The sequence below is a fragment of the Syngnathus typhle genome, linkage group LG2 (genome assembly GCF_033458585.1).
Source record: "Syngnathus typhle isolate RoL2023-S1 ecotype Sweden linkage group LG2, RoL_Styp_1.0, whole genome shotgun sequence".
Taxonomy (NCBI): Eukaryota; Metazoa; Chordata; class Actinopteri; order Syngnathiformes; family Syngnathidae; genus Syngnathus; species Syngnathus typhle.
Genome location: NC_083739.1, coordinates 1,014,254 through 1,036,320, shown reverse-complemented (window position 1 = coordinate 1,036,320; position 22,067 = coordinate 1,014,254). Strand labels below are relative to the sequence as shown.

The 22,067-nt window shown below is 43.4% G+C and overlaps 2 protein-coding genes and 1 long non-coding RNA gene across 8 annotated transcripts; 1 reads left to right on the top strand and 2 right to left on the bottom strand.

The window, feature by feature from the left end:
* Positions 1 to 1,284: 1,284 nt before the first annotated feature.
* Positions 1,285 to 3,205, bottom strand: LOC133149257 (uncharacterized). Its single transcript, XR_009713218.1, has 4 exons — positions 3,077 to 3,205; positions 2,752 to 2,842; positions 1,470 to 2,474; positions 1,285 to 1,403 (listed from the first exon to the last, which is right to left on the bottom strand). It is a non-coding gene; the product is annotated as an uncharacterized LOC133149257 (long non-coding RNA).
* Positions 1,296 to 3,540, top strand: LOC133149231 (pro-glucagon-like). Of its 2 annotated transcripts, none has more exons than XM_061271852.1 (6): positions 1,296 to 1,422; positions 1,494 to 1,591; positions 1,662 to 1,790; positions 2,258 to 2,371; positions 3,150 to 3,296; positions 3,365 to 3,540. In XM_061271852.1, the coding sequence occupies exons 2-6, from the start codon at positions 1,503 to 1,505 to the stop codon at positions 3,387 to 3,389; spliced, it is 504 nt and encodes a 167-aa protein (XP_061127836.1). In that variant the 5' UTR covers positions 1,296 to 1,422; positions 1,494 to 1,502; the 3' UTR covers positions 3,390 to 3,540. The 2 variants fall into 2 exon arrangements, with proteins under 2 accessions (XP_061127836.1, XP_061127835.1); XM_061271851.1 differs by having other exon boundaries at positions 2,255 to 2,371.
* A 206-nt stretch (positions 3,541 to 3,746) lies between these two features.
* Positions 3,747 to 22,025, bottom strand: LOC133169347 (sodium-driven chloride bicarbonate exchanger-like). Of its 5 annotated transcripts, XM_061301493.1 has the most exons (27): positions 20,099 to 21,897; positions 18,256 to 18,285; positions 13,303 to 13,384; positions 12,192 to 12,335; positions 11,974 to 12,115; positions 11,524 to 11,684; positions 11,182 to 11,370; positions 11,000 to 11,088; positions 10,227 to 10,384; positions 10,072 to 10,159; positions 9,741 to 9,887; positions 9,103 to 9,203; positions 8,808 to 8,982; positions 8,556 to 8,689; positions 8,241 to 8,486; positions 8,022 to 8,127; positions 7,705 to 7,866; positions 7,524 to 7,637; positions 7,232 to 7,393; positions 6,919 to 7,170; positions 6,777 to 6,845; positions 6,282 to 6,455; positions 6,066 to 6,188; positions 5,918 to 5,982; positions 5,730 to 5,834; positions 5,299 to 5,336; positions 3,747 to 4,905 (listed from the first exon to the last, which is right to left on the bottom strand). In XM_061301493.1, the coding sequence occupies exons 1-26, from the start codon at positions 20,144 to 20,146 to the stop codon at positions 5,324 to 5,326; spliced, it is 3,279 nt and encodes a 1,092-aa protein (XP_061157477.1). In that variant the 5' UTR covers positions 20,147 to 21,897; the 3' UTR covers positions 3,747 to 4,905; positions 5,299 to 5,323. The 5 variants fall into 5 exon arrangements, 4 of the variants coding, with proteins under 4 accessions (XP_061157477.1, XP_061157485.1, XP_061157458.1 ...); XM_061301501.1 differs by lacking the exons at positions 5,299 to 5,336; positions 20,099 to 21,897 and adding an exon at positions 21,914 to 22,025; XM_061301474.1 differs by lacking the exon at positions 5,299 to 5,336.
* Positions 22,026 to 22,067: the final 42 nt, after the last annotated feature.

Here is a 22,067-nt window from a genome sequence, read left to right as displayed (position 1 = left end):
TCAAACTTGAAGGTTAACTTTTGATTGTCTGGACTGCACGGTAAGCAAGCCACGCCCTCTCCTCGCCTCGCCCCGCCCCCTCACTTGAGTTCATGACTACACGTGATGTCTGCTTCTTTTGACTTTTCATGATCTAAGCGTGTCAGGGATCTCGCGTTGTCACTAGTGCCGGCCCATGACTTTATTGGGTCCTAAGCAGAATTGAATTGAAATCAATGGATCAAATGAATGCTTTGACTGCAGCAGTGACAAGAGCAGCAGATGCAAAATGAAGTAAGGCACAAAAAACAACAACAAGCCCAGATAAAGCAAGAAGCAATGACAAAACAATCCCAAAGCACAGATGTTCACACAGCTCCTCGGCATTGACCTTTTCTGATCCTTTCCATCCATCAGTCCAAAACGCATCATTGGTCTCTTCTTTGACTACCGTTTTTTTCCATGTATAATGCGCCCCCATGTATAATACGCACCCTAAAAATGGCATGTTGATGCTGGAAAAAAGCCTGTACCCATGTATAATACGCACCCAAAATTTGACTCCTACTTAAGTCCGTGAACGTAAAATGATTTCGGAAAAAAGATCATTTTTGGGAACAACCGGATGTTATTCTGCCGGTCAGTATCACTGCGCATGCGCTAGCATACTCAATAGCGAAGAAATGTTTCGGATTTGTGTAGGGTACATTGTGACGGCAAACGAGCAGGTGATCGAGCAAGCGTCTGATACCAGAGCATTGTGTTCGAAGTGAACAGCAGAGAAGAAAGCGCATCTGTAATGCCGGCCTCCGTATCATATCCGGATTTAAAAATTTTTTTAAAAAATTGTAACCATGTATAATGCGCACCCCAGATTTTAGGACAATACATTAGTTAAATTTTGCGCATTATACATGGAAAAAAACGGTACTTTGCTCCTAAGCAGGGCTTTTGGCGCCGACTAGTGGCATTAAAGGGCATTGCGGAAAGCGCACTAAACCAAAAAGATTTTCAGCGAACAACCGAGGAATATTTGAATTGATGAAGTGAACCACTCGATTAAAGGTATCGTCCAATTCAAACCACCTCACGTTCACCTCCACAATCTTCCTCCCATTTCAGTTCAAAGCTCGTTGAGAAGCTCAAGGTCCGTTAAAACACAGACACGCTATGCAGGAAATGACAGTAGCCCATTTAAGGATGACATCCTGCTTCTTGCCGGCCGTGTTGACTTTATTTGTTTGAACATTGCACCTTTACCTGGCATCACGCCCCAACGGGTTTCCCGAAAAGGGTTGAAACACATTAAACAAATGGACTGAAATAATCGATGGGCCGTACATAAGGCGGAAGCCTACCCACCTAAGCAGATCCACCTTCAGGTATTCACGAGCCGCAGGCAAAGACGGAAAGTTGCCGTTCTTCTGAAAAAAGGAAATATAGGTGAGATTCATTCGAGTCAAGGTCTTTGCAGAATTTCTCCCGCTTACTGTGCTTGTGGTTCTACGAGACAGGTTGTAGCAATGACAAACGTTCGCTCCTTGGCTGGCCTCCTTGTCGTCCTCAGCTTTGTCCAATGTAGCTGGCAGGTTCCTCTTCAAGACATCTCAAGGTACAGCCCCGATTGGAAATACAGTAGTAGGTGAGGTTACATTTGCCGCCACTTGTTCTTCCTCCCCAAGTTCAGAGACAGACGACGCTTTAATGAGGAGACATTCGGAGGGAACTTTTTCCAACGACTACAGCAAATATCTTGAAGACCGGAAAGCTCAGGACTTTGTTCAGTGGCTCATGAACAACAAGCGGAGCGGGTTAGTGGTCCATTTATACCTCTTGATGGTTTGTTCTGATATCGCTTTGTATTCTATTTGCTGAATGGAATTGGTGTTGTTCAATCTACCAAGAATCCAATAGTTGTAGTGTTGTGCGGGTTACGTTTATTTTGTGGTTTAAAAAAACCTCGTGCATATACTGTACGCTAAAATGTATTTTGATCATCGATTAATCGCTCCATTAATTATGAAAAGAAAGGTTCGCTGTATGAATAGCGGCAACATACCGTAATTTTCGGACTATAAGTCATGTTTTTTTTCATAGTTTGGGTGGGGGGGGGGCGACTTATACTCAGGAGCGACTTATATACATATATATGTATTTTTTTCACTTTTTTAGGCATTTTATGGCTGGTGCGACTTATAGTCCGAAAATTACGGTACATCGATGAAGTTCGCCTGTTCGGTGACTGACACAAGATGACGCTGGCTCTTGTTCCCAGCAGCATGGAAAAGCGTCACGCCGAGGGCACATACACCAGCGACGTCAGCTCGTACCTTCAGGACCAGGCCGTGAAAGATTTTGTCGCCGGGCTCATGTCTGGCCAAACCAGAAGAGAGTAGGGGAACTTCCTGCTTCTTTGCATTCCTCCAGTGGCTGATCCACCACCTGGGTCGGCTGCTTTGTCCTAGCCGTCCCCTTCCCGTTTGACCTTGATGTCCCTTTTCCGTGTAATAATAAATCACATGAATGCGTTGGTGGAGTGGAGTGACGTTTTACAACATGAACAACGTTAGCCAACCAATTCGCTTCTTTAGCATCAACTAGCTTATAGGCCGGTTGAATAAATAGTGTGCTGATTTACAGCCTCAAAATCATTCAGCTATCAAAATGGAATGAGATTAGCGCATCGGATAAACGTTGACACATCTTAACGATAACTTTGGTGCACAGGTTTGTAAGTGGTTACCAGTTCATTTGCCTGGATTCGGTACTCACTCCATTTGTGTGCTGTGACTGACCGGCCGGTAACCAGTCCAGGTTGTATTCTGCCTTTTGTCCCAAGTCAGCTGGGATAAGCTCCGGCATCCTGTGAGCATGAAGAAGACAAGCGGAACAGAAAATGGATGGATGCTTTGTAAATAAGGACAGCCAAATGAACATGAAATTAGTTTTTGCCCAACATCTCGGGCAAAATAGATAACCATGGGTAACCATGAACTTTACTATACTATTTCAATGCATACGATCAGATCACAACAGGAACTCAAATGAATGTGCTTTTAAGTAATAACCATGCAATTGACATTAAAAAAAAACCCACCTGTGATTTGCTCAAGGGCACAAATGCAGACACCATATGCCCTAGTAACGGTTTCCATGGTGTGCATGTGCAGATGGAACGTCACGACGCAGGATTGGGAGTCAAACCGGAGGAGGCACGTGGACGGAAGCTTCACCAGCGACGTGAACAAAGTGCTGGATTCCATGGCGGCCAAGGAGTACTTACTCTGGGTCATGAACTCCAAGCCTTCAGAGGAGAGGTAAAGACCACTCAGTCGTTACCTTGACCAAGTAGCACGTTCCTACCGTGAGGTTCTGTGTATTCCAGTAAGAGAGGACAAGCTGAGCACTGAGGACGACACAAGAAAACAAATATGAGGAACAGGAAGCCATACAAAAAAAAAAAAGCAGATTCTTCCATTGTTTTGAAAGCACCGCCATAATTCTTTTTTTTTTCTACGCGTTTAAATTATTTTCTATTTATAAAAGTTACAAAAAAATGTAAAGCATAGCTATAAACAATTCTGCTGGGCAAAATAAATGTTTTTTCATCGAGACTTTGCATTATTTCTGTTGCACATGGAGGAAATATATTGGCGTTTTGCATTGTCTTCACTATTAGCATCGTGCTAACTTAAGTGCTAAACCACTGCCTGTTGTGAAGTGAGTTCAAATTTTCTGAAAACAAAGATAGGAGAGGAAAAAAAGCATATCTTTGTGTATGTTTATTTCATTTTTTATAGACACGCGAATCAAATCCTTTTTCATTCTGCTGAACAAAAGCACAATTGAAGAACAAATCGGAACGGATTACTTCACAATCGCCAGTCAAATTGTCAATCGAATGCACGTGGCAATCGTCTATCGAAGTTTAAGGCAAACAAAAATACACATAGATGCAGTCAAAAGATGTGATAGTGATATAATTTTGACCTCTTATTAGTATAAGCATCAAGAGAAGCATCAAGGAAACATCTACGTCAGAAAAAAAAGCCTTGGACATCATTTTCAGTTCTATATTAGCAACACGGAATAAAATAAACTAGAGTGTATTATATATTGTTAAGACTGATCAGCACATATTACAGGTTGCCCTTTGCAGAAAAAAAGTTTTTTTTTTATTGCATCTCTAGAAGTACTAATGGTGCCGTTTAAAATAATAATCATTTTGAACACAACACTGAAGACACATTAGGTCCGTGGATGACACGTACTGACAGCGGTAAAGAGTTTTGTACAAGCCACTGGAAAGGTCAGAGGAAAAAGACCAAATAGCAATTTGCCAAAGGAGGCGAAGATCACGTGCTACTTTGCAAAAGATGAAGGGAAAACAAAACAGCTGGAACATCACCAAAAATAATAAATATACAGAATATATATGAGATTTAATATATTCCCCCCCCCCCCAAAAATGTTTTACTTTCGACACACTTTTCACAGAAATTCTAAATTCTACAATAATCACATATGTAAGCAATTGAACTATTCTGCTGAGGCAGGATTTTAGAAATGTAAGTTTTTGCGAAACATATAAATACAATTAAATATTTTTGAAAAAGTCTCCTTCGCTTGGCCCGTTTTGTTGCTGGTTTCACGCAAATGTGCATTGATTCTTTAATATGGTCGCCAATGTTGCTTCTAGTGTCATGTTTCATACAGAAGCTGCACACGACACACATAATACTAATAATTTAAAAAAAAAAAAAATCACAGTACAAAGGTGGTGGAGTGTGGCACCGTTTTTTTTTTCTGATGAACAAAAGAGACAAAACAACGGCTGCCCATGTGTGTCATCACAAGCTTGTCTCCCGATCCAAGCTCTTGTCGTGTCTCCGACGTTTGTGGCGCTTCTCAACTTTTTGGGGTAAACTGGGCAGGTAAGGGGAGAAAAGAAAAAAAAAAAAAACACAATGTATTGAAATACCAGCAAATTACTTTCTTTTTTTTGTAAATGCAGAGGAAGGCTGAGGGCAAAATACCAAAGGAACAAATGAATTGACTAGTGCACAGCACAGCTATCAGACATGCCCCCTAGTGGCTGGAAGCAGCACATGTATGTCAATAACACAATCTGATTGGATAGATAAGTCAATATAGAGTGGGCAGATAAACTCCAAATAGTGACAGTCGGGTCAGTGGTAAATTGAGTCAATTCTTCCTAACATGCAAAGGGGCAAACATGGCGCATGTCTGCATTCAAAACAAAGGCATTCAACGTTGCAGCCCTACCAAACCCTCAAGAAGCAACAGGAAAAGACTCACCTTTGGCTTCTCAGCTTCTAGGAAGTTAGGAAGGGGAGCTTGATAGATGGGTGGGTGGAATGAAGCAGAGGGAAGAAGCAATGCAGGAGATTCTATGTTAGTCTACCGGCTGGACAACCACGGGGACTGGGCTGCTCAGAATTCATGTTCACGCAAACATTTGTTTAAACAACAACAAAAAACAGGCCTTCAGGATAAGGAGGTTCTTGGAGTTGATTTAGCAAAATGGAATTGAGTAGAACAAGTTCTAATCCCTTGTAGCTCCAGTGGCTGGATGTAATGGTAACAAAAGGAAAGTGACCTAATAAACAATTTGTGTGTTGACAAAGAGCTAATATCTATGGGCATGAACTACTTGAACCTAAACACTATTCTGGGAAAATTAGATTCCAAATAATAAAGAACCTAAAAGATTTTTGCTGTCGGTTTACCTTTTAGCAGCCGGTTCCTTTTCCACGGGGTTCACGCCCTTCCAAACGTTCCCGAAGGAACCCTTAGACATCTCGTCAGTGATGTTCACAGTCGCTGGGTCGCCCCTTCAAATAGAGAAAAAATAAATCATATTTGAAAACACAAAGTTCAATCCATGTGGTGGTTCCAAAATGGATTCTAAACTTACTTGTAGTGTCCTTCAAGTGGAACTTGCACAATGCCTTCTTCTTCTACAATAATACTGTGTTCCTCCTGAGGAGAAACGCAAGCGAGCGACCGTCAGCAAGGCAAAGGAGACGTCGTCGTCGTCTCCACACCTTTACATATGACTACACCTCTTGTGCAGCATCTTCAAGTTTCTTCTTCTTCCATTCTGGCATTAAGTCATCCAACCAGCTGAGCTCTCTCTTGGTGAAGATGAAGTCCAGGAGTTTACGGATGAAGACGAGTGCCAAGACCTTGAGTAGAATCAATTCAATAACCACTTTTTGTTCACGCTCGATGAGATCATTTTCAAAGCGTTGCTCTCTGGTCTTGTTTTTTCCTTTTACCATCATGGGGAAAACGATGGCAGCCCTGGAGGTCTTGATGACCCACAGCAGCACCAAACAGCTGAGCTGGATGACGGTGAAGAGGTGCACTTTCCTCAAGGGAACGTGGCGAAGGTAAATGAAGTCAGGCTGATGTTTGGCCGGCATCCCATACAATCTGAGACGGTCAAAGAACTGTCAACAGAGAGGTCAGATCAAGCTACAGGACTCAAAAACATTATGTAGCCATTGTTATCTGCCTGTCCGTACCTATTTCTTAAAATTAAAAAATTAAAAATGAAATGTCAAATGCAAACATACTGAACTTAAGTTAAATAGAACTGAATTGTACATAGGCCGTGATTTGCTCGCATGCCACTAGAGGGAGCCCAGCACCACTGATGGAGACGATCCAAGACATTTTGAGATGTTGGTGGTTCAGAATGATAACATAAAAGTTGTGACCAACTAGAGCCAAATCAATCAATTGATTGGACAAAAAAAAAAAAGACTCACCTGGATCCCTCGAAGTGAAGACGCCCCCATGTAGAGAAACACTCCATACAGCACAGGCATCGGGATGAACTACAATTCCAACGCAGAAAAGTCATTTGTCATGTCTCCATATTTATCAATTGAATCCATTTATTTGGCTGACCTTCAACACTGAGGTCATAAAAACAGAGCAGCCCATGAGGGTGAAGATCATGAGGCCGGTAAAGCGCTGCTCACGGATGCCCAGGAACTTAGGCTGCTCTCCGGGTGCGGAGCACTCGGACTCCAGCTTCAAGCTGTTCACGTGCGAGATGGAAAGCACGGTGGCGGCCACGAACCACGGCAGGCCCATCACAGAGCACACGCCCAGCATCACGCCGACCACAAACAAGTCAAGGTGGTAGCCGCAGCCTTTCTGAAAAAGCCCAGGCGTTTTCAGAGCGTCTTCTCCGCAAGTCATTTCCAGGTGTAGATACCTTCAGTTTGTGTTCCTTCCTGTTGATAATCACGGCTGTGATCTGTTGGTCCATGAAGATGAGGATGGTGCACAATAGAGCAGGGATGAAGGTGATGATGGTGGTCCACCATGGGTTGGGGCCCACGGGGTTGATAATCCAGGTGCGATCATCTCTGGTTGGCTAGGAACAGTACCGAGAGGCTCTTAAATACATTTCTTTTTTTCTTCAAGACATGAGCTATGGCTGTGGTTCTTCTTTTGCAGTAAAAAAAAAAGCCAACCTTTTAACAAATGGCCTGGCTAAGACTCACTTTAAACTTGTTGGGAACTTGCAATTTTGGTGAGGGAATGCCCAGAGCGTAGTCAACCAGAACCATGGTGAGGATGGTGATGAAGACTGCAAAGTCACTGATGATAGCCCGAACCTGAAGGCAAACATGGACAAAAAGGTCATTGAGGTCAGTGGCACGAGGTGGCTCAGTTGCTACTGACCTTGGTAGGAAAGTAGCGCCTTGTCTTGAACTCCTTCAGAAAGGCGGACATGAAGACGGTAGAGAAGAAGAGGACCACGCACCAGAAGAGGACGTCTGGAATGTAAGGGCCGTGGGGACCGCAGGCGCTGCCCCTGAATTCCCCGTGCAGTTTTTCGCACTCCTACTGGCACCAGAGGACACCATGAGGACGATCGCGGGATAAACGACAACGGGGATCGTATTTCGATTTATAATTTAGACTTCATTTGGCTGAAATGGACCACCTGGGTATGAGTGGATTGTAAACCCGACGGGCGAGTTTCAAAAACGCCTTACGTTAACTTCCAACATGGTCCAGTTGACCTCAGAGGCCGTGATGTTTCTCTCCTGCCACAACAGCCGAGTCTCATTGCTGGGATCTTGGGGCTCGGCACAAGTGCACCTGCGTAGACCATCTAGTCACGTCTAGATCATTCCAAGTTGGTAAGTTGATCTTTAGTTTTAGCTCACGCAACAATTATAGCAAACAGGGTTCTTCTTTTTTTGGGCACTTACGAATACAGCGTAAGCTTCTGAAGGTTGTTGTTTTTATTGATGGGGTAGTGCACGCCCAGGTGGATCAGTTTCTCCAGGGCCTCATAGATGAAGATGATGCAGATCAGGGAAGCAAAGGCTTCCTCTGTAAACCTTGTGATGTAACAAACAAGCGAGCTGGCATCTGTGGCCACAAGCAGGAGACAGAAAAAGGACGTCCAAAGGCCGATACAGGCCCTCAGGGAGAGGTAGGAGAGGCCGTAGTCCCTGCGAGAGAACAAGTCCTCAGAATCGACATCAATTTGCAAAATGATTCAAAAAAAAAAAAAGACACACTTGCAGAACTTGAAGAGGATCTTCTCAAACACAAGGACCGGACCGGTGCTGCCAAGGATTGTGAGCGGCTGCCCGGCAAAAATCGAATAGGCGATTCCGGTCATGGAAGCCCCGAACAAGGACTCGATAGCGCTCTGAAAACACGGGAACAGCGGAAAAACACTTTTGCGGGAAATCTCAAATGGGAGCGACTGTAACGGAGGTTTTGGAGCAAACTGCAAGAAATGATTTCCTTTCTTTGAATCCACCTACCACACGTCCTTCGGTGGCTTCGCCAAGAAGACCTCCGAAGGTGATGACAGGTGACATGCAAGCGCAGTAAAGGAAAAGGAAGGAGGCCAGACACTGCAGACTAAGGGCGTCCGTGTAGTCCGAAAGGTAGTGAGGGGCCTTTCGCTTGATGTCCAGGATGAAACCCCCAAACAGCCTTGGAGGAGCATCAGAGGAAAAAAGCCGTCAGTGTGTAAGTGGTGTTATCTCGTTGCTCCAAGTGGTTGAGGTGACAGACGAGGCGAATGCATGCCATGGCTGTCTCTCTTCGACCTACTTTCCAGTACGTTGAAGCTCAGGGCCACCGTGGCCTCCGTGTTCCTCCGAGTCCACGAGATCCGTGACTCCATTCGGAAGAGGAGGAATCTTCCGCTTTTCCTGTCGAAGAATAACAGAAAATATTCACTCCAACCGCCGCACTGTGTTGTGTGCTTCGAAGTGTTTGATTTTGAGAAGGAAAATGCATCAATAGGCAACTTGAATGTAGAATATCTCAATCCTCCTACTACACCTGGTACAGATTGGAATTTGGTCATGATGAGAAAAAAGTAAAATAAATGGTGTAGTTCAGTGTTTCCCAACAAGTGCCCATGCAATATTCTTTATTTCATCATTTATCCCCAAATTATTATTCATATAATGTATTTATTTGGCATCCATGGGTATCTAGGTCAACAGCATATAGTGACGGGCAGAACAAGGAAATGCACTTTCCATAAATGGCAATTGTCCCGTGTATGGATTTTTTGGTGACACTTTGTGTGTGGTGAGTTTTTTTTTTTTTTTTACCATGTCATATATAAGTGCCTTGGCTCAATAAAGATTCTGGTGTGGTTTGTGTATAATCCCGCTCTAAATAAAAGAAAGCAAACTCCCAACAATACCTCTGGCCTTCTTTTGGTGTTTGGAGTTTACCTGAGAGGGCACATTTTTGGGAGGTTCTATTCGGATGGAGGGATCCCATTCTCCAGGGGGTAACACTGTCACTTGGTCCAGGAACTCATCAATACCGGCCACCAGGTCATTTCTGTCTTTGGCTTTGTACGCCACATCGTGGAAAATCTGTTGAGGCAAAAAGTTTGCTTGTCATCCCAACGCCCGAAAATCCTGATACTCGTGATAATCGTAGCGTGCCGTGCATTCATCCCTCTGGAGCTTCCTTTTTTTTTTTTTTTCAAGGGGCAGCTTGAGATCAACAGAATCTGTCATCATTGCCGCTTTTATAGTACCCGGAGCAAAAGCTCACCTCGTCCGTCATCAAGGTTGCGATAGACCGTCCGATTTCATGGTACTGCGGACCTTTGCCCAGAGGCCCGAGCAGGATGAAAAGAAACCTGCGAGAGAGGACACAGTCAGGGAGCGTGCTGGATCATCTGTCCAAAAAGAAACACAGAGGTCAACCTAGTGGTGATGGGAACCTCAGCCAGGCCGCTGAGCAGCACAGCGGGCGCCAGGCGGACAAAGGCCACCACAGGGCGTTCGAGAAATTCCAACTCCCCGACCAGGATGTTGGAGGCCTCTGCGCCAGGTGGGATCTTCTTCATGAAGTGAAGGTCAATCTAAGAAACCAAACTTGTTCATAACCGATCAACTCTTTATCCTCATCATTCTAGAGCGAGTTATTGTGACTAATTTATATAAGACCTTGATTTGGGAGATAGTCACTAAAAAGGCAATTGTGAAAGTCATGGAGTCCCACAAGGGTCAATACTAGGCACAATATTATTTTGTTTAATGTTGAATAGAAACTCCAATTTAACCTGCCAAAATCATTCATTGGAAGACTTGAATATCTTTATTTCATTACATCCACAATGGTGCATATGTACTTGGTACGTTCATTATTTTCTCCCCTTGTAGGTACAGTAATTCTGTCTCCAGGAACACTACTTCTTCTTGTAGGCCATGTCAGATTAGGATTGCACTCAAAACTATTCACACTTATATCAACACCTGCGGGAAAAGTGAGTGCGCCTGGAGAAAACCCACGCAAGCATGGCGACGAAGTATTTTCCCCATGTTTTTTTCGTTAAGTAAATAGCTTGGTCCTCTAGTTACACGATGTCCAATTTCCCAGGATAAGTTGCAAAAGCAGACCATTCCACACGGTACCCAATCTTAAATCAACAATCTCACTTTTCCGCAGATAAACAGCAAAAGCAGCGGTCGGTCACCTTGCTGAAGTCCACAGCGCTGTTTTCTCGACTGACGTCCTGTTTGCCCTCGGTCATCGCTGACTGAGACTGAGATGGAACGGTTTGTCCTGTCAGGAAAACACGGATATCAGCTCAGCCAAAATACGCAACTGGATGTCGTCATTCATTCTTCTTCGAATGAATGGCTAACGCGTCCTCACCATTCTTATCCATGGAGTGAGGCTCTGACTGCTTCTTGCCAATGTCTGCAAAGGAGCGGACAATGGGGATACGGTTGGCAAGCTTCTTGTGGTTCTGGTGGTGATGCTGCTTGAGCAGGGCCTCACGAATCCTCCTCCTGGCATCCTGACCCAGTTGACCAGACACTTCGTGCTGATCCAGGACCATGTCTGAAAAGGAGAGCGAGCCACTGCGAGTTTTTTTTTTTAATGATAGATGGATTCCATACTGTCATAAGTATGGCCTCATTGTCTCCATGGAAAAGAAAGACTTGTGATTGGATACAAATGATTTGGAGTATTTTTGAAAAAGCATTGTTGTACCTGCAATCTCCTCCAGCGAATTTGCTCTCATGTCCAGCATAACGGTGCCGTTCATGATGCAGCTGCGGAGCTCAAAAAGACTGTGGAGGGACAGCGTGGCCACGTAGGGCTTACTCCAGCGCTCGCCGCCGTCCTCGACGTCTTCCTCAAACTTCAGCCACCTTTACGCACAAATACAGCAGCTGTTGCCAAACCATCAACGTCTGGATGGGGACTTTTTATTCTTTGCTATTTTCGTCTTAATCGGATTCATTTGAGGGTGCTACACAGATATTCATTCATTGGTACTGATACTAAACTACTTGGACTCAAATTAGAAAATGAGTTTGGAGTGAGAGTTAGAGGAGACCTGAGAAGAAGACGTGGGTGTGAAGAACAACACTTTTGATTTTGTCTGCAAACATGAAAATGTCCACAAGGTAGGATGCGGTGCGAGAAAAACAAGCCCACCTGGCAGTCTCCTTCCATTCTGCATCCTCGCCCTCTCTGAGGCAAATTTCATCCAGCTCGGTGAACAAGGCGTGCGGGATGTGCTCCTCATCGCCATCCTCCGTCCCCAACAGGAACTGCACCCTCTGGGCCGGTGTGTCTGCTGCAGCAAAGGACGACGTTTCATTTCTGCTGAAACCGCAGCCGCGTGAAAACGCGAGGGACGTCGGGACACCGACTGTGTGAGGGAGATTCTCGTCCGTCCTCAGCCGTGGAGTCCCTCTCCTTGGAGCGCTTCCTGTGTCTGTGGCCGTGGTGACGGTGGCGGCGATGTGATCTGCGGCCCAGAGGAACGTGGACCCCGATGTAAAGAGTGCGGTGACCTGGAGTCAACAAGAAAGGGGGAAAGAAACATTTGGGCTGAGAGCTTTTACTTGAAGCTCTCTTTCACTGGAAATGTCTCTGCAAATGCCATTACAAAAACTTTTTCTTTTTTGAAGAACAAGAAAAACAGAGCTGTAAAACACTGTCATTTATAAAAACATGGTCATAATAAATGATTCAGCAAACATTTGTGCAATGTAATGAATTAATTGCGTCTTCTGCTGTGTGTGCAACTTGGCCACCGGGGGCAGTATAATACTGCCACAACTACAGCATGTAACTCGGTATTGTAATACGAGGAATATTCGTCATTTTTTTCCCAGCATAAAGAATGCATACCTGTGAGTGTCACGATTGTGTTGCTGCACCATTTGTGTTTGAATCTCCATTCCTTATTGTGTTGATTTATTTCTCTTCCAAATAAAACTGGTTTGGCGGGGCTCGTTTACATTGAATGCAGACCTAGCAACGGTTTCCCCCGCATTTCAGCTGCCACGATTGTGCGTGCGGAATTCGAGCATGCATGCGCAAGGTTGGAGTGAAGATAATCTGAGCTGACTGTCTCCTCTTTTTTATGGCAGTGGAGCTGACTGGCCGGCCGGCCTGCCAGTGATGCACAGCCCCGACCCTCCACCCATCTCTGGCTCTCAGCTGAGTGATCAGAGAACTGTGACTGCCCTGTTCTTGCCTCCTGCACCATATGAGGTGCCAGAGTAAAATCCAGTCCATCTGATTCGGCTCAGAAAATAGATGGATGGGCTATTCATTCCAGAATTTTGCCATAGGAGTGGTTGGTCTGCAGATTTTCGTTTTTATTTTGCGCAAACTTGAAATGAGAAGTTGTATGGTGATAGGTGACAGAACATTTATTACAAATATACAGTACCAAATCAACGCATGGACAAATCTTGCCTCGCACAAAATGTAACTTTCATGAATAATATAGAACACGGAGAGGGTCGTTACCTTCTAGTTCTTCCTTCTCAAAGTTGGTGTTCAGCATGGAGCGGGTTCCGCCACGGTCCACCACTGCTTCCTCATCAGTCCTCTGACACAAACACACACAGACAAGGCTTGCTTCGGGACTGGACATCATCTAAGCCCGAACATTTCTTCAACTTTACGCTTTTCTTACAAAGTATGTCCGAAGCTGCACCCACAAAGTGAAACTCTGCACCACTAACTGTCGACATAACAAGTCAGCCAATTTCAACACAGTATTTGAAAGCTGCTTTAAAAAAAATAAAAAAGAAATACATCTGATACATCTGCTGTCCAAATGAAGTAGCTCTGACCAACCAATCCGAGGACAGAAATAGGCCAACGTTAGTCTGGGCTTTCCTGAATTTGGGAATTGGATGGGTTCAAGAAATAGCAAGAACCATGCATATGACCCTGGGCAGATTATATTCAAATGAAGCCCAAATCTCAACAACATAGACATTACCGGTGATCGTGTTTCGGCGGCCATGTACCACAAAATTGCTTTTACTCTCTTGGGCGCTCGCTCACTTGTCTTCCGCACTCTGGCCTCGACTTAGACGACGAGCAGCGGACAGCAATGAACCCTCGCTGTCGGGTGAGGCGGAAGAAGAGGCAGAACGGAACGCCGGCAGGAGCACAATGATGAGATTCAGCCTCCCGGCGGACAATTTAACCAAAGCCGCCCGGGCTCACCAATGGCCAAACGAGGGTGTCACTGCAGGAGACAGCTCTGGCCCTAATACGAACTAATTCCACCATGAAAGATGCGGTGAGAATGACTCGAATTTTTGTATCTTTGGATATTTTGATGAAAACATAAGACATGTTTTGAATTGTGATTTGAAGCTATTTATCTGATGTCAAGTGTCAGGGTCAAAGGTCATACACCAATCACCATTGTGAAAAGAAAAGAAGTACCGTATTTTCCGGACTATAAGGCGCATCGGACTATAAGGCGCACCTTCAATGAATGGCCCATTTTAAAACTTAATCCTTATATAAGGCGCACCGGACTATAAGGCGCACCATGTCAGATTTTTAATCATTCTCCATTTTATCTTTTTTATTTCAACTTCAGATGCAACAAATGACTTTCTAATCACAAAATAATGATCCATAGTCTTTTTGATTCATGATTCACAGTCTTCAGCAGGCCACTTATGCTTGATTCCATGACACAATGCTTCGGGCCAGTTTGAATTGCGGAATTTAGTCCATATATAAGGCGCACTGGACTATAAGGCGCACTGTTGGCTTTTGAGATGATTTTAGGTTTTTGGGTGCGCCTTATAGTCCGTAAAATACGGTACACATGGAGTACATTGTGACAGGCTTAGGGGCTGCACTTGCTGAGTATCTGACGCTTATCCGGCAAAGATTAACGGGCAAGTGAAATGGTGGCACATCACTCACTCACTCTCTCGCACATGGATGATAAGACGGAAGATCAAAAGTGTTTCGTGGACAGACGCGGCAAGCTCGTGCTGGTGCGTTGGTATTCAATGCACGCCCGGTGTTAAGTGGTGCTAACGTTCATAGCAAATGCGTGTGTAACTAACATTAACATCCAAAGAGCTAGCTTAAATAAATAAAATAAAATACACACTTAGAAATTTAAGTCGATCAACTCCAAATAGGACAACACACTACAGTGATGAAAATTGTTTGCTGATCTCATGTGACTATTGTTCAAATTTGTTTGGCACAAAATGGCGGCTGCCAAGTAAATGTTCTTCATCGAGTGTTGATTAGAAAGCAGAATGTTTTTGGAGCAAAATTGTCTTTTGGATAGGAGGCCTAATACAATTAGTCTGCTATATACAACTAAAAATATCCAATTTAAATCTATTTAATAGTACAGTAAGTCTTTAGGAAAGATTTAAGCAGAAGCTTAGGCAACGCTGTTGTTTTTCTGCGAGCATATTTGTGTTTATTACAGTGTAAATGCATATAGGCAAGTCTTTTATCTGTGTAGTTCATCAAGAAGTATCTCCATAACAGCTCCATTTTATACGAAGGCCACTTTTCAACTTGTAAACACGTCAACTTTACCACTCTGCGATGATAGTTATAGCCTGCCGGCTAACGCTAGCTGTCTAATATGTTCCGTGTGGGGACTCGCTACGGCTCTGTACCTTACAGAATGTTTCCTACCCTCCCAAAAAATCAAATACATGTACCCTATTATGTAACGATGAGCTAAAATATCCAGCCAGCAGGCCTCTGTTTCTATTTATAGGCCGTAATGATGCAGCTAGCTGAGCTAAACCTGAAAGCATTTATATGAAATACGATGAAAATGGAATCAGGAATTTCATGAATGATGTTGTGTGATCAGGGGAGGAGAACCGGGAGCACGGAAGCGAGACTGCAGGGGGATGAACGAGGTGGAGGAGGGGTGGACATGCGACCATGCGTGATAGAGACATGCTCACGTGCTTTTGTATGTACAATCCATGATGATTACGTGCCAGCCACAACATTCTGACCAGCGTGATCCGCTACAGGAACTGAAAGATTCTAATACATGAGAATAACAGTTTTGCTCTGACTCCAGTCCAATGTCACGTTCCTCTAGTGAAGGTCAGGATGTTTTCGACATGTTGCGCAAATACGAGCTCACACAATTCTTATTCCACACAGCCTGCCTGTCTTCTTTTTTTTTTAAATTGTCAATACACACTGTGTGTAACTGTATCAAATACGACTGTATTTGAACTACGCAAAGCCTTTTGTGAGTATTCTCTGAATAATAAGCGATAAAATATATATGTTGAACATGTTTGGGAAGTGCTAACTGTGTTTAAAATATCTGGTTGATCTTTTGGTCAGTTAGAAAAAAAGATCCGGGTTTGCTGAGATCCACAATATGATATTTATTCTATTACAAGTTCACGAAGCATCCAAATGACTGAAGTGTGAACCACCAACACCAAATATTGAATTAACTTTTTTTTTTTAAAGCCCGTTTTGAGGGGGCCATACCGTAATGTGACGAGCCGTTTCTCCTTCATTCGTCACCGCTAATGAATACAACAACCCAGTTGGCTATTGCTAAACGGTGCTAATGCAGCCGCCCTAATTAACTTTGACATCATAAAGCTGCTATGTTTTCCAACAGGTAGCGTCATGTGAAAATGGCCAATCTTAACTCTCGCTGGACAGCTGGGGAAGGAATTATGTGCATTACCCGCACCGTTACATCACAATCGGTAAAGAACGGCGGCCGGCGCACATGCTTTCAAAACATTCACTTGGTTTTTTCAATTCATGCACTCAAATCTATATGCAAGCGATTGAAAAGTCCCATTTCCCACTCTAGGCTTTGAGCAGCAGCTTACTTCAATTCCTATATTCCACACATGCTCCTTATGACTAATCCTTTCCCAATATCATGGAACTCTGTGGAAAACAGGTACAATGTGTGACCTAATTTCAGCAAGAAGCTATTCACGGGTGTTCCCTGGGGAGCAACATAATGAAGGTTAAATTACTATTGTGGGAGCTGCAGTATACTTCTCTAAAAAAATAAAATAAAAAAGACACCACAGCATTTGACACGCAACAGCATGCGAGTTTGAGAAAAAATGTCATTTGATTTATTTCACGCTGCATAAGCGTAAACACTACATTACGGCGGCTTTTCGTTGACAAAGACGGAGATGGATTATCGGTGGCTGTAAGGGCCTCTGCGACTGGCGGGTGGTTTTAGTTGTCATGGTTTTTCATCCCTACAGATGGTTACCGTGGCGATGATAACTGCTGAGAGCATCAGCGCTTAGAAAAACGGAAATATTCCGTCTGTGTAAAGGGCCCTGTCGAAATAGTACAAATGCTTTCTTTTTTTTCTTTCTTGTTCTGAACCCGATGAAGTAACCGGAATCATTGCAGCCGATCTAAGCCCCAATCTCCGAACAGGACGGTCCCATCTGTCAAGGCAAGCTCCTCGGGCTCTCTCCAAATCCCGTCGGCAACAACTTTCCAAATCAAATGAATCTCAGCAGCCTACCTGGTAACTAAATCTCTTGTTGCAGTCCACCGAGAGCATTTTGGCTCCCTTGGGACGGGACAGGATGGTTACTAACCCCCCGTCCTTGTTTGTGGTAGGATGAGAGGGTCAGAAGCGTCCCACTCGCAAAGATGACGTAGCTCACGGCGATGTCCGCTCGGAATGGAACATGGCGAGCTCACATCCAAGAAACGGAGCTCAGCTCAGCTCAGCTCAGCTCAGCTCAGCTCAGAATCAATCGTGTCTCGTCTCATCCAGGGTCAAATGTTTGTGCCTCGCATCCATCCGCCAATCCGCCCATCACCCACCAACAGGGATTATAGCGCTTGTGACATCACCGACGCCAACATGATTGGAGCAAAGCTTGTTTCTCTCCCAGCTCGGTCCATTTGTTATCTCAAGTCGGCGTCCCAAAAACTTCCCTGTTCCCCCTTTTCATTTGAACACTCAGTACAATATTGTAGCAGTCAGCCTTGAAAGGTCAAGCTCATCCATACGTGGTGCAACCTTGAACTGTTACGTTGGTGCAGTGTGCTAGCCGCTTTTTACTTGCTGTCCTTCACGCAAGATTACAAAGTTGCGATCCATTGGTCAAATGTGGAATGTGCTTCCGCTTCGGCTAAGAGATGTTTCATCCACAGACAACTTTAAAAAGTAGGACACTTCACAAACTATTTTTTTGTATGACCTTTAAATACTGAATGACTCAAACTTACTGAATACTGAAGTCGTTTTAAAATGGAAGTCAAATGTCAATTTTAGCATTATTTAGCTCACAGTAAGCACACAAAGATTTTTGATGCCTGCCTTGTCATGGTCACAAAACTGAATTTGCTTTTAGCTCTTGCTAATTGAATTCAGGAAGAATCCAAGCCAGTGTGTGCACAAAGCTAAATGAATTGAGGGAATAAAGGGAGTGTACTTACCACATTTTTAGTTTCTTGGACACTTTGTTCCTGCAATCATAAGACATCAGATATTAGGACAAAATGAAAAACAACGTCAGTCATCCTGATTACTAATTAATTCATAAAAATTGGGTGCGTATTATACATGGGTACAGGCTTTTTTCCAGCATCAACATGCCATTTTTAGGGTGCGTATTATACATGGGGGCGCATTATACACGGGAAAAAACGGTAATTGTTCAAGATCATCCAAATTGTCCTTCAACTATAACCTCAAATTCCTTTTTAAATTCCATTTTAAAAGTTCAAAGCTTCACAATTCCTTCTCCATTCAAATTTGGATTCATCGCCCCAAAGAAGCAACTTTAAAAACCTCAAGGCCATGTCCCAGATTTTTAATGTTGCTTCTGTACAATGATAAAAGTGAAGTCCATTACAATCAAGAGCCGTCACTAAACTCAACATTAAGTCCCGTTCAATAGAAAACATTAAATCCAGTCCAGAACCAATCATTGCTGCAGAAATCTCTGGTAATACAATTCAGTGGTAATTGATAGATCAGTTGTGGTTTCCAACCTAATTGACAGAATAGGCTCACAATCACATGGAGGCGAATATATTCTACTAGCTCTGTATTATTTTATTTCCTGATAAAAATGTAAAGTTGCAATTATTTGCTTGTATTCCTGTACATACATTTTTAAAAGGGTGAATTGAGCTTGATGAAAATGCTTAGAGGAAAATGGAGAAGCCCACATGAAAGATTATGAAGTGTTTTATGTGGTCTCTTGGAAAAAAGACATTTTTTTTGGGTCAGCTGTGGCACAAACTGTAAACTGGGTGGTGGTCTAATAATTCCTTCAAGCACTGAATATCGTCAGAATTGATGCCAGATATCTCTGTAAACGTAAATATTGTTTCATTCTGGAGCTTATTAACCAATAAAGAAGTGATTTCACTTCACTGGTCTGAATGTATCATCGATAACGCCATATTGTGGCAGGCGGAAAGTATCAAATGGCGTTTTATTTGAGCTCATCAACCTTTTTCCAATGTTGAATATGTGAATATGTGAATATTCAATAGAAGCATGCGCCAAATCATATTGAATGGCATCAATACTCGCTTCTCGGACATGATCGCTCCGCTATTGCTCCACATAGCGACATGACATCCTACTGATGGATGCTATGACAACACACAGAACAAGCACACTGTGTATCCTAAAATAAATCTTGTCAACATTTCCCTTTTTTTTTTTCCTTCTGAATAATGATGGGATGACGCTATCGTTAGCTACACGAAATGGGCCTCTGATCTTAGTGGGCAGGTGCTCATTCTGCCTCTGAATCACCAAATGATTAATTCCAAAAATGATGATGGATTTCAGAGAATTTGGTAGGGGGGGGGGGGGGGGGCTTCTTATTAGTTGAAAGATGCCTCATCCTAGCTCACAGGTTGCATAAGAGGCTGCAGGTAGTAGAGGGCGCGTGAAGTACACTCACTGGGCATTGGGTCCAAATCCATTTGGATTTGGAAAAACACCTCTGTTTTGATGGACCATGACAGCATCCTATCCATTTCTGCACCGATGCACATCGAGCATCATTCAAATTGAATTCGGATGGTATCGTTTTTGCAGTTTGGGCCTTAATTGACATTGAATTTGCAATGTGTGACAAACGAATTGGACTGGAATTGTAAATCCCAGTTGCTTCAGATTCAAATGCTTCTAGTCGTACTAGCCAAGGGAGAAGAAGCAAGACATTGGACCGAGCGAGCGAGCGTCTTGTGTTTCATTCTAAAGAGAAATAGCCAACATTTCACACAGCAATGAAGGAAGACAAGTCATTTGACTCACCGCTGGCAACAGGGGCTCCATTTGAGCACCCTGGTCGGTAATGTCCATCTTTTCCTCCTCCTCTTCCTCTTCCTCCTCCTCCTTGCAAATGTGTTGCGCTTCTTGAGTTGAAATGCCGATTAAGGAGAGTGGCTGCTATGTCTCCTTGTCCCCTCCAAATACAGTTTATTTACCGGTTGGGCTTTTCTCAAATGGAGGTGGCAAAGCATGCCCTACATATTTTACGCATGGAGGAGGGAGCTTGCGCCAGCCCACAGAAACAAACGTACGCGGGGAGGGGGCTCGGCGCCAGAGAGCCTCCGTGCGAATTCGTCCGAACAGGCGGCGTATGCGCATAAATATATCAAATGTAATAAATAGAACGGAAAGCGTGAGTGGTGCATTGACATTGTGTTTTGAATTGACGCCCACGAACACAACAGGGTTTGTTACAGTGGCAGCGGGATGTGGGTGCTTTTTTTTTATTTATTTTTTTACGTAGCCTGGCTGTGTTAACATAACGGAAATAAAGTCACAGCATAATGTGATCGTGACCACATTTCAGTCTATGCGGCACGCGATCATGTGCGGCCATCGCGCATCATGACGAAGGATGTTGCGGTACCTCAAGCTTGTACTCTAGCGCCCCCATCTGGACAAAACCGGGACTTTTTTGTTTACCTCGAGTTGTAAAGGGCCTCTGTAGTAGTCACAGATTAGTAATATTCAATTTATATTTGTTTGGTACTCGAAATCGTTTGTCACACGTGCCTTTACAGTTGTTTGGTTCTCAAAATCTTTTTTTTTTTTTCATGTTACAATACAATTGTGTATTGTGTATTTTGTATACACTGTCCATATTTTTTTAATTATATATACCTTCTACTTCTTTAAAATCTTTTACCCCCTGCCCCGCATGCGTGTGTGTGTGTGCATATGTTAATATATGTGTATATGTACTGCTGCTAACATAGGAGTTTCCCCATTGAGGGAATAATAAAGGATTATCTTATCTTATCTTATGTTGCATCTTTTAATAGACTGACACGTCACACATCAAACTATGCTAGTAAAGAAAGCTACAATCATCATTCAAACCATTTACCTGGTTGTATTGTAATTTTGTATACTGTACTGCAGTATTTGATTGGTCAAACATTGGCTGGAGTACTCTGGTTTATTCCTGCTGCAAAAGCAGGGAATTATACAGCATTATACATATATATATATATATATTTTGAATTAAATTGGAGGAAGGAAGTCAGAATGGCAGGCAATGTGATGGAATGGGAGAAAAGAAAGATGATATGGAATTCAGTATGACATGCAAGGAAGGAAAGTATAAAAGAGAGAGATTAAGAACTGAGATGAGTATGAAAGGAGACAAGAATGTATGAATGAAAGGATGGAAGGAAAGACAGGAGAGAGAGAAAGGGTCAAGGATGGAAGGAAAGGAAGCAAACCAGAACCCTGGAAGATGTCCTTACTTTGAAATCACAAATCTTCCATAAATTCCCAAAACACTTACTCTAAAACTCAGAATACAAACTTGATGCAAGAATTTAATTTCGTAAATTTTTTGGGACTTGACGGATTGGAGTGGAAAATTGTTTGGCAAATGAACATTGGAGGGGCAGGCATTGACGAGATGGCCTAAATGACGCATTTTAAATTTGTACTGTAGCTACTTTTCTTGTGGGACCATAAATTAACTAGAGCACAGCATCCAAACATGGTTTTCTTTACACAAAGCAGGAAATCCGCGAACAAAGTTTGAACTGAAATAGTTTCGTATGAGCGTAAACAGGTAGTGTACACATTGAAATATACACTTGCCCAAATAATCTGTCGGTTTCTTCCATGGTGTCGTCCGGATCCGAACCGCCCTACAGTCAGACGTCATAACTGACAAGATGGCCGGGAGTTCGGGGCAAAAGTGAGGAAGGAAACCAAAACACGGGCTGCTTCGAGCACATGACGAACACTTAGT

Excerpts from the sequence above, each read along its gene's own strand:
- LOC133149231 (XM_061271851.1), top strand. The coding sequence starts at position 1,503 with ATGACAAACGTTCGCTCCTTGGCTGGCCTCCTTGTCGTCCTCAGCTTT. Across the intron at positions 1,791-2,254 it reads ATGAACAACAAGCGGAGCGG|CAGCATGGAAAAGCGTCACG; the intron begins GTTAGTGGTCCA and ends TCTTGTTCCCAG. Across the intron at positions 3,297-3,364 it reads TCCAAGCCTTCAGAGGAGAG|TAAGAGAGGACAAGCTGAGC; the intron begins GTAAAGACCACT and ends TGTGTATTCCAG.
- LOC133169347 (XM_061301474.1), bottom strand. The coding sequence starts at position 20,146 with ATGGACATTACCGACCAGGGTGCTCAAATGGAGCCCCTGTTGCCAGCG. Across the intron at positions 11,685-11,973 it reads GAATGGAAGGAGACTGCCAG|GTGGCTGAAGTTTGAGGAAG; the intron begins GTGGGCTTGTTT and ends TTGTGCGTAAAG. Across the intron at positions 8,983-9,102 it reads GAGCTTCAACGTACTGGAAA|GCTGTTTGGGGGTTTCATCC; the intron begins GTAGGTCGAAGA and ends TGCTCCTCCAAG.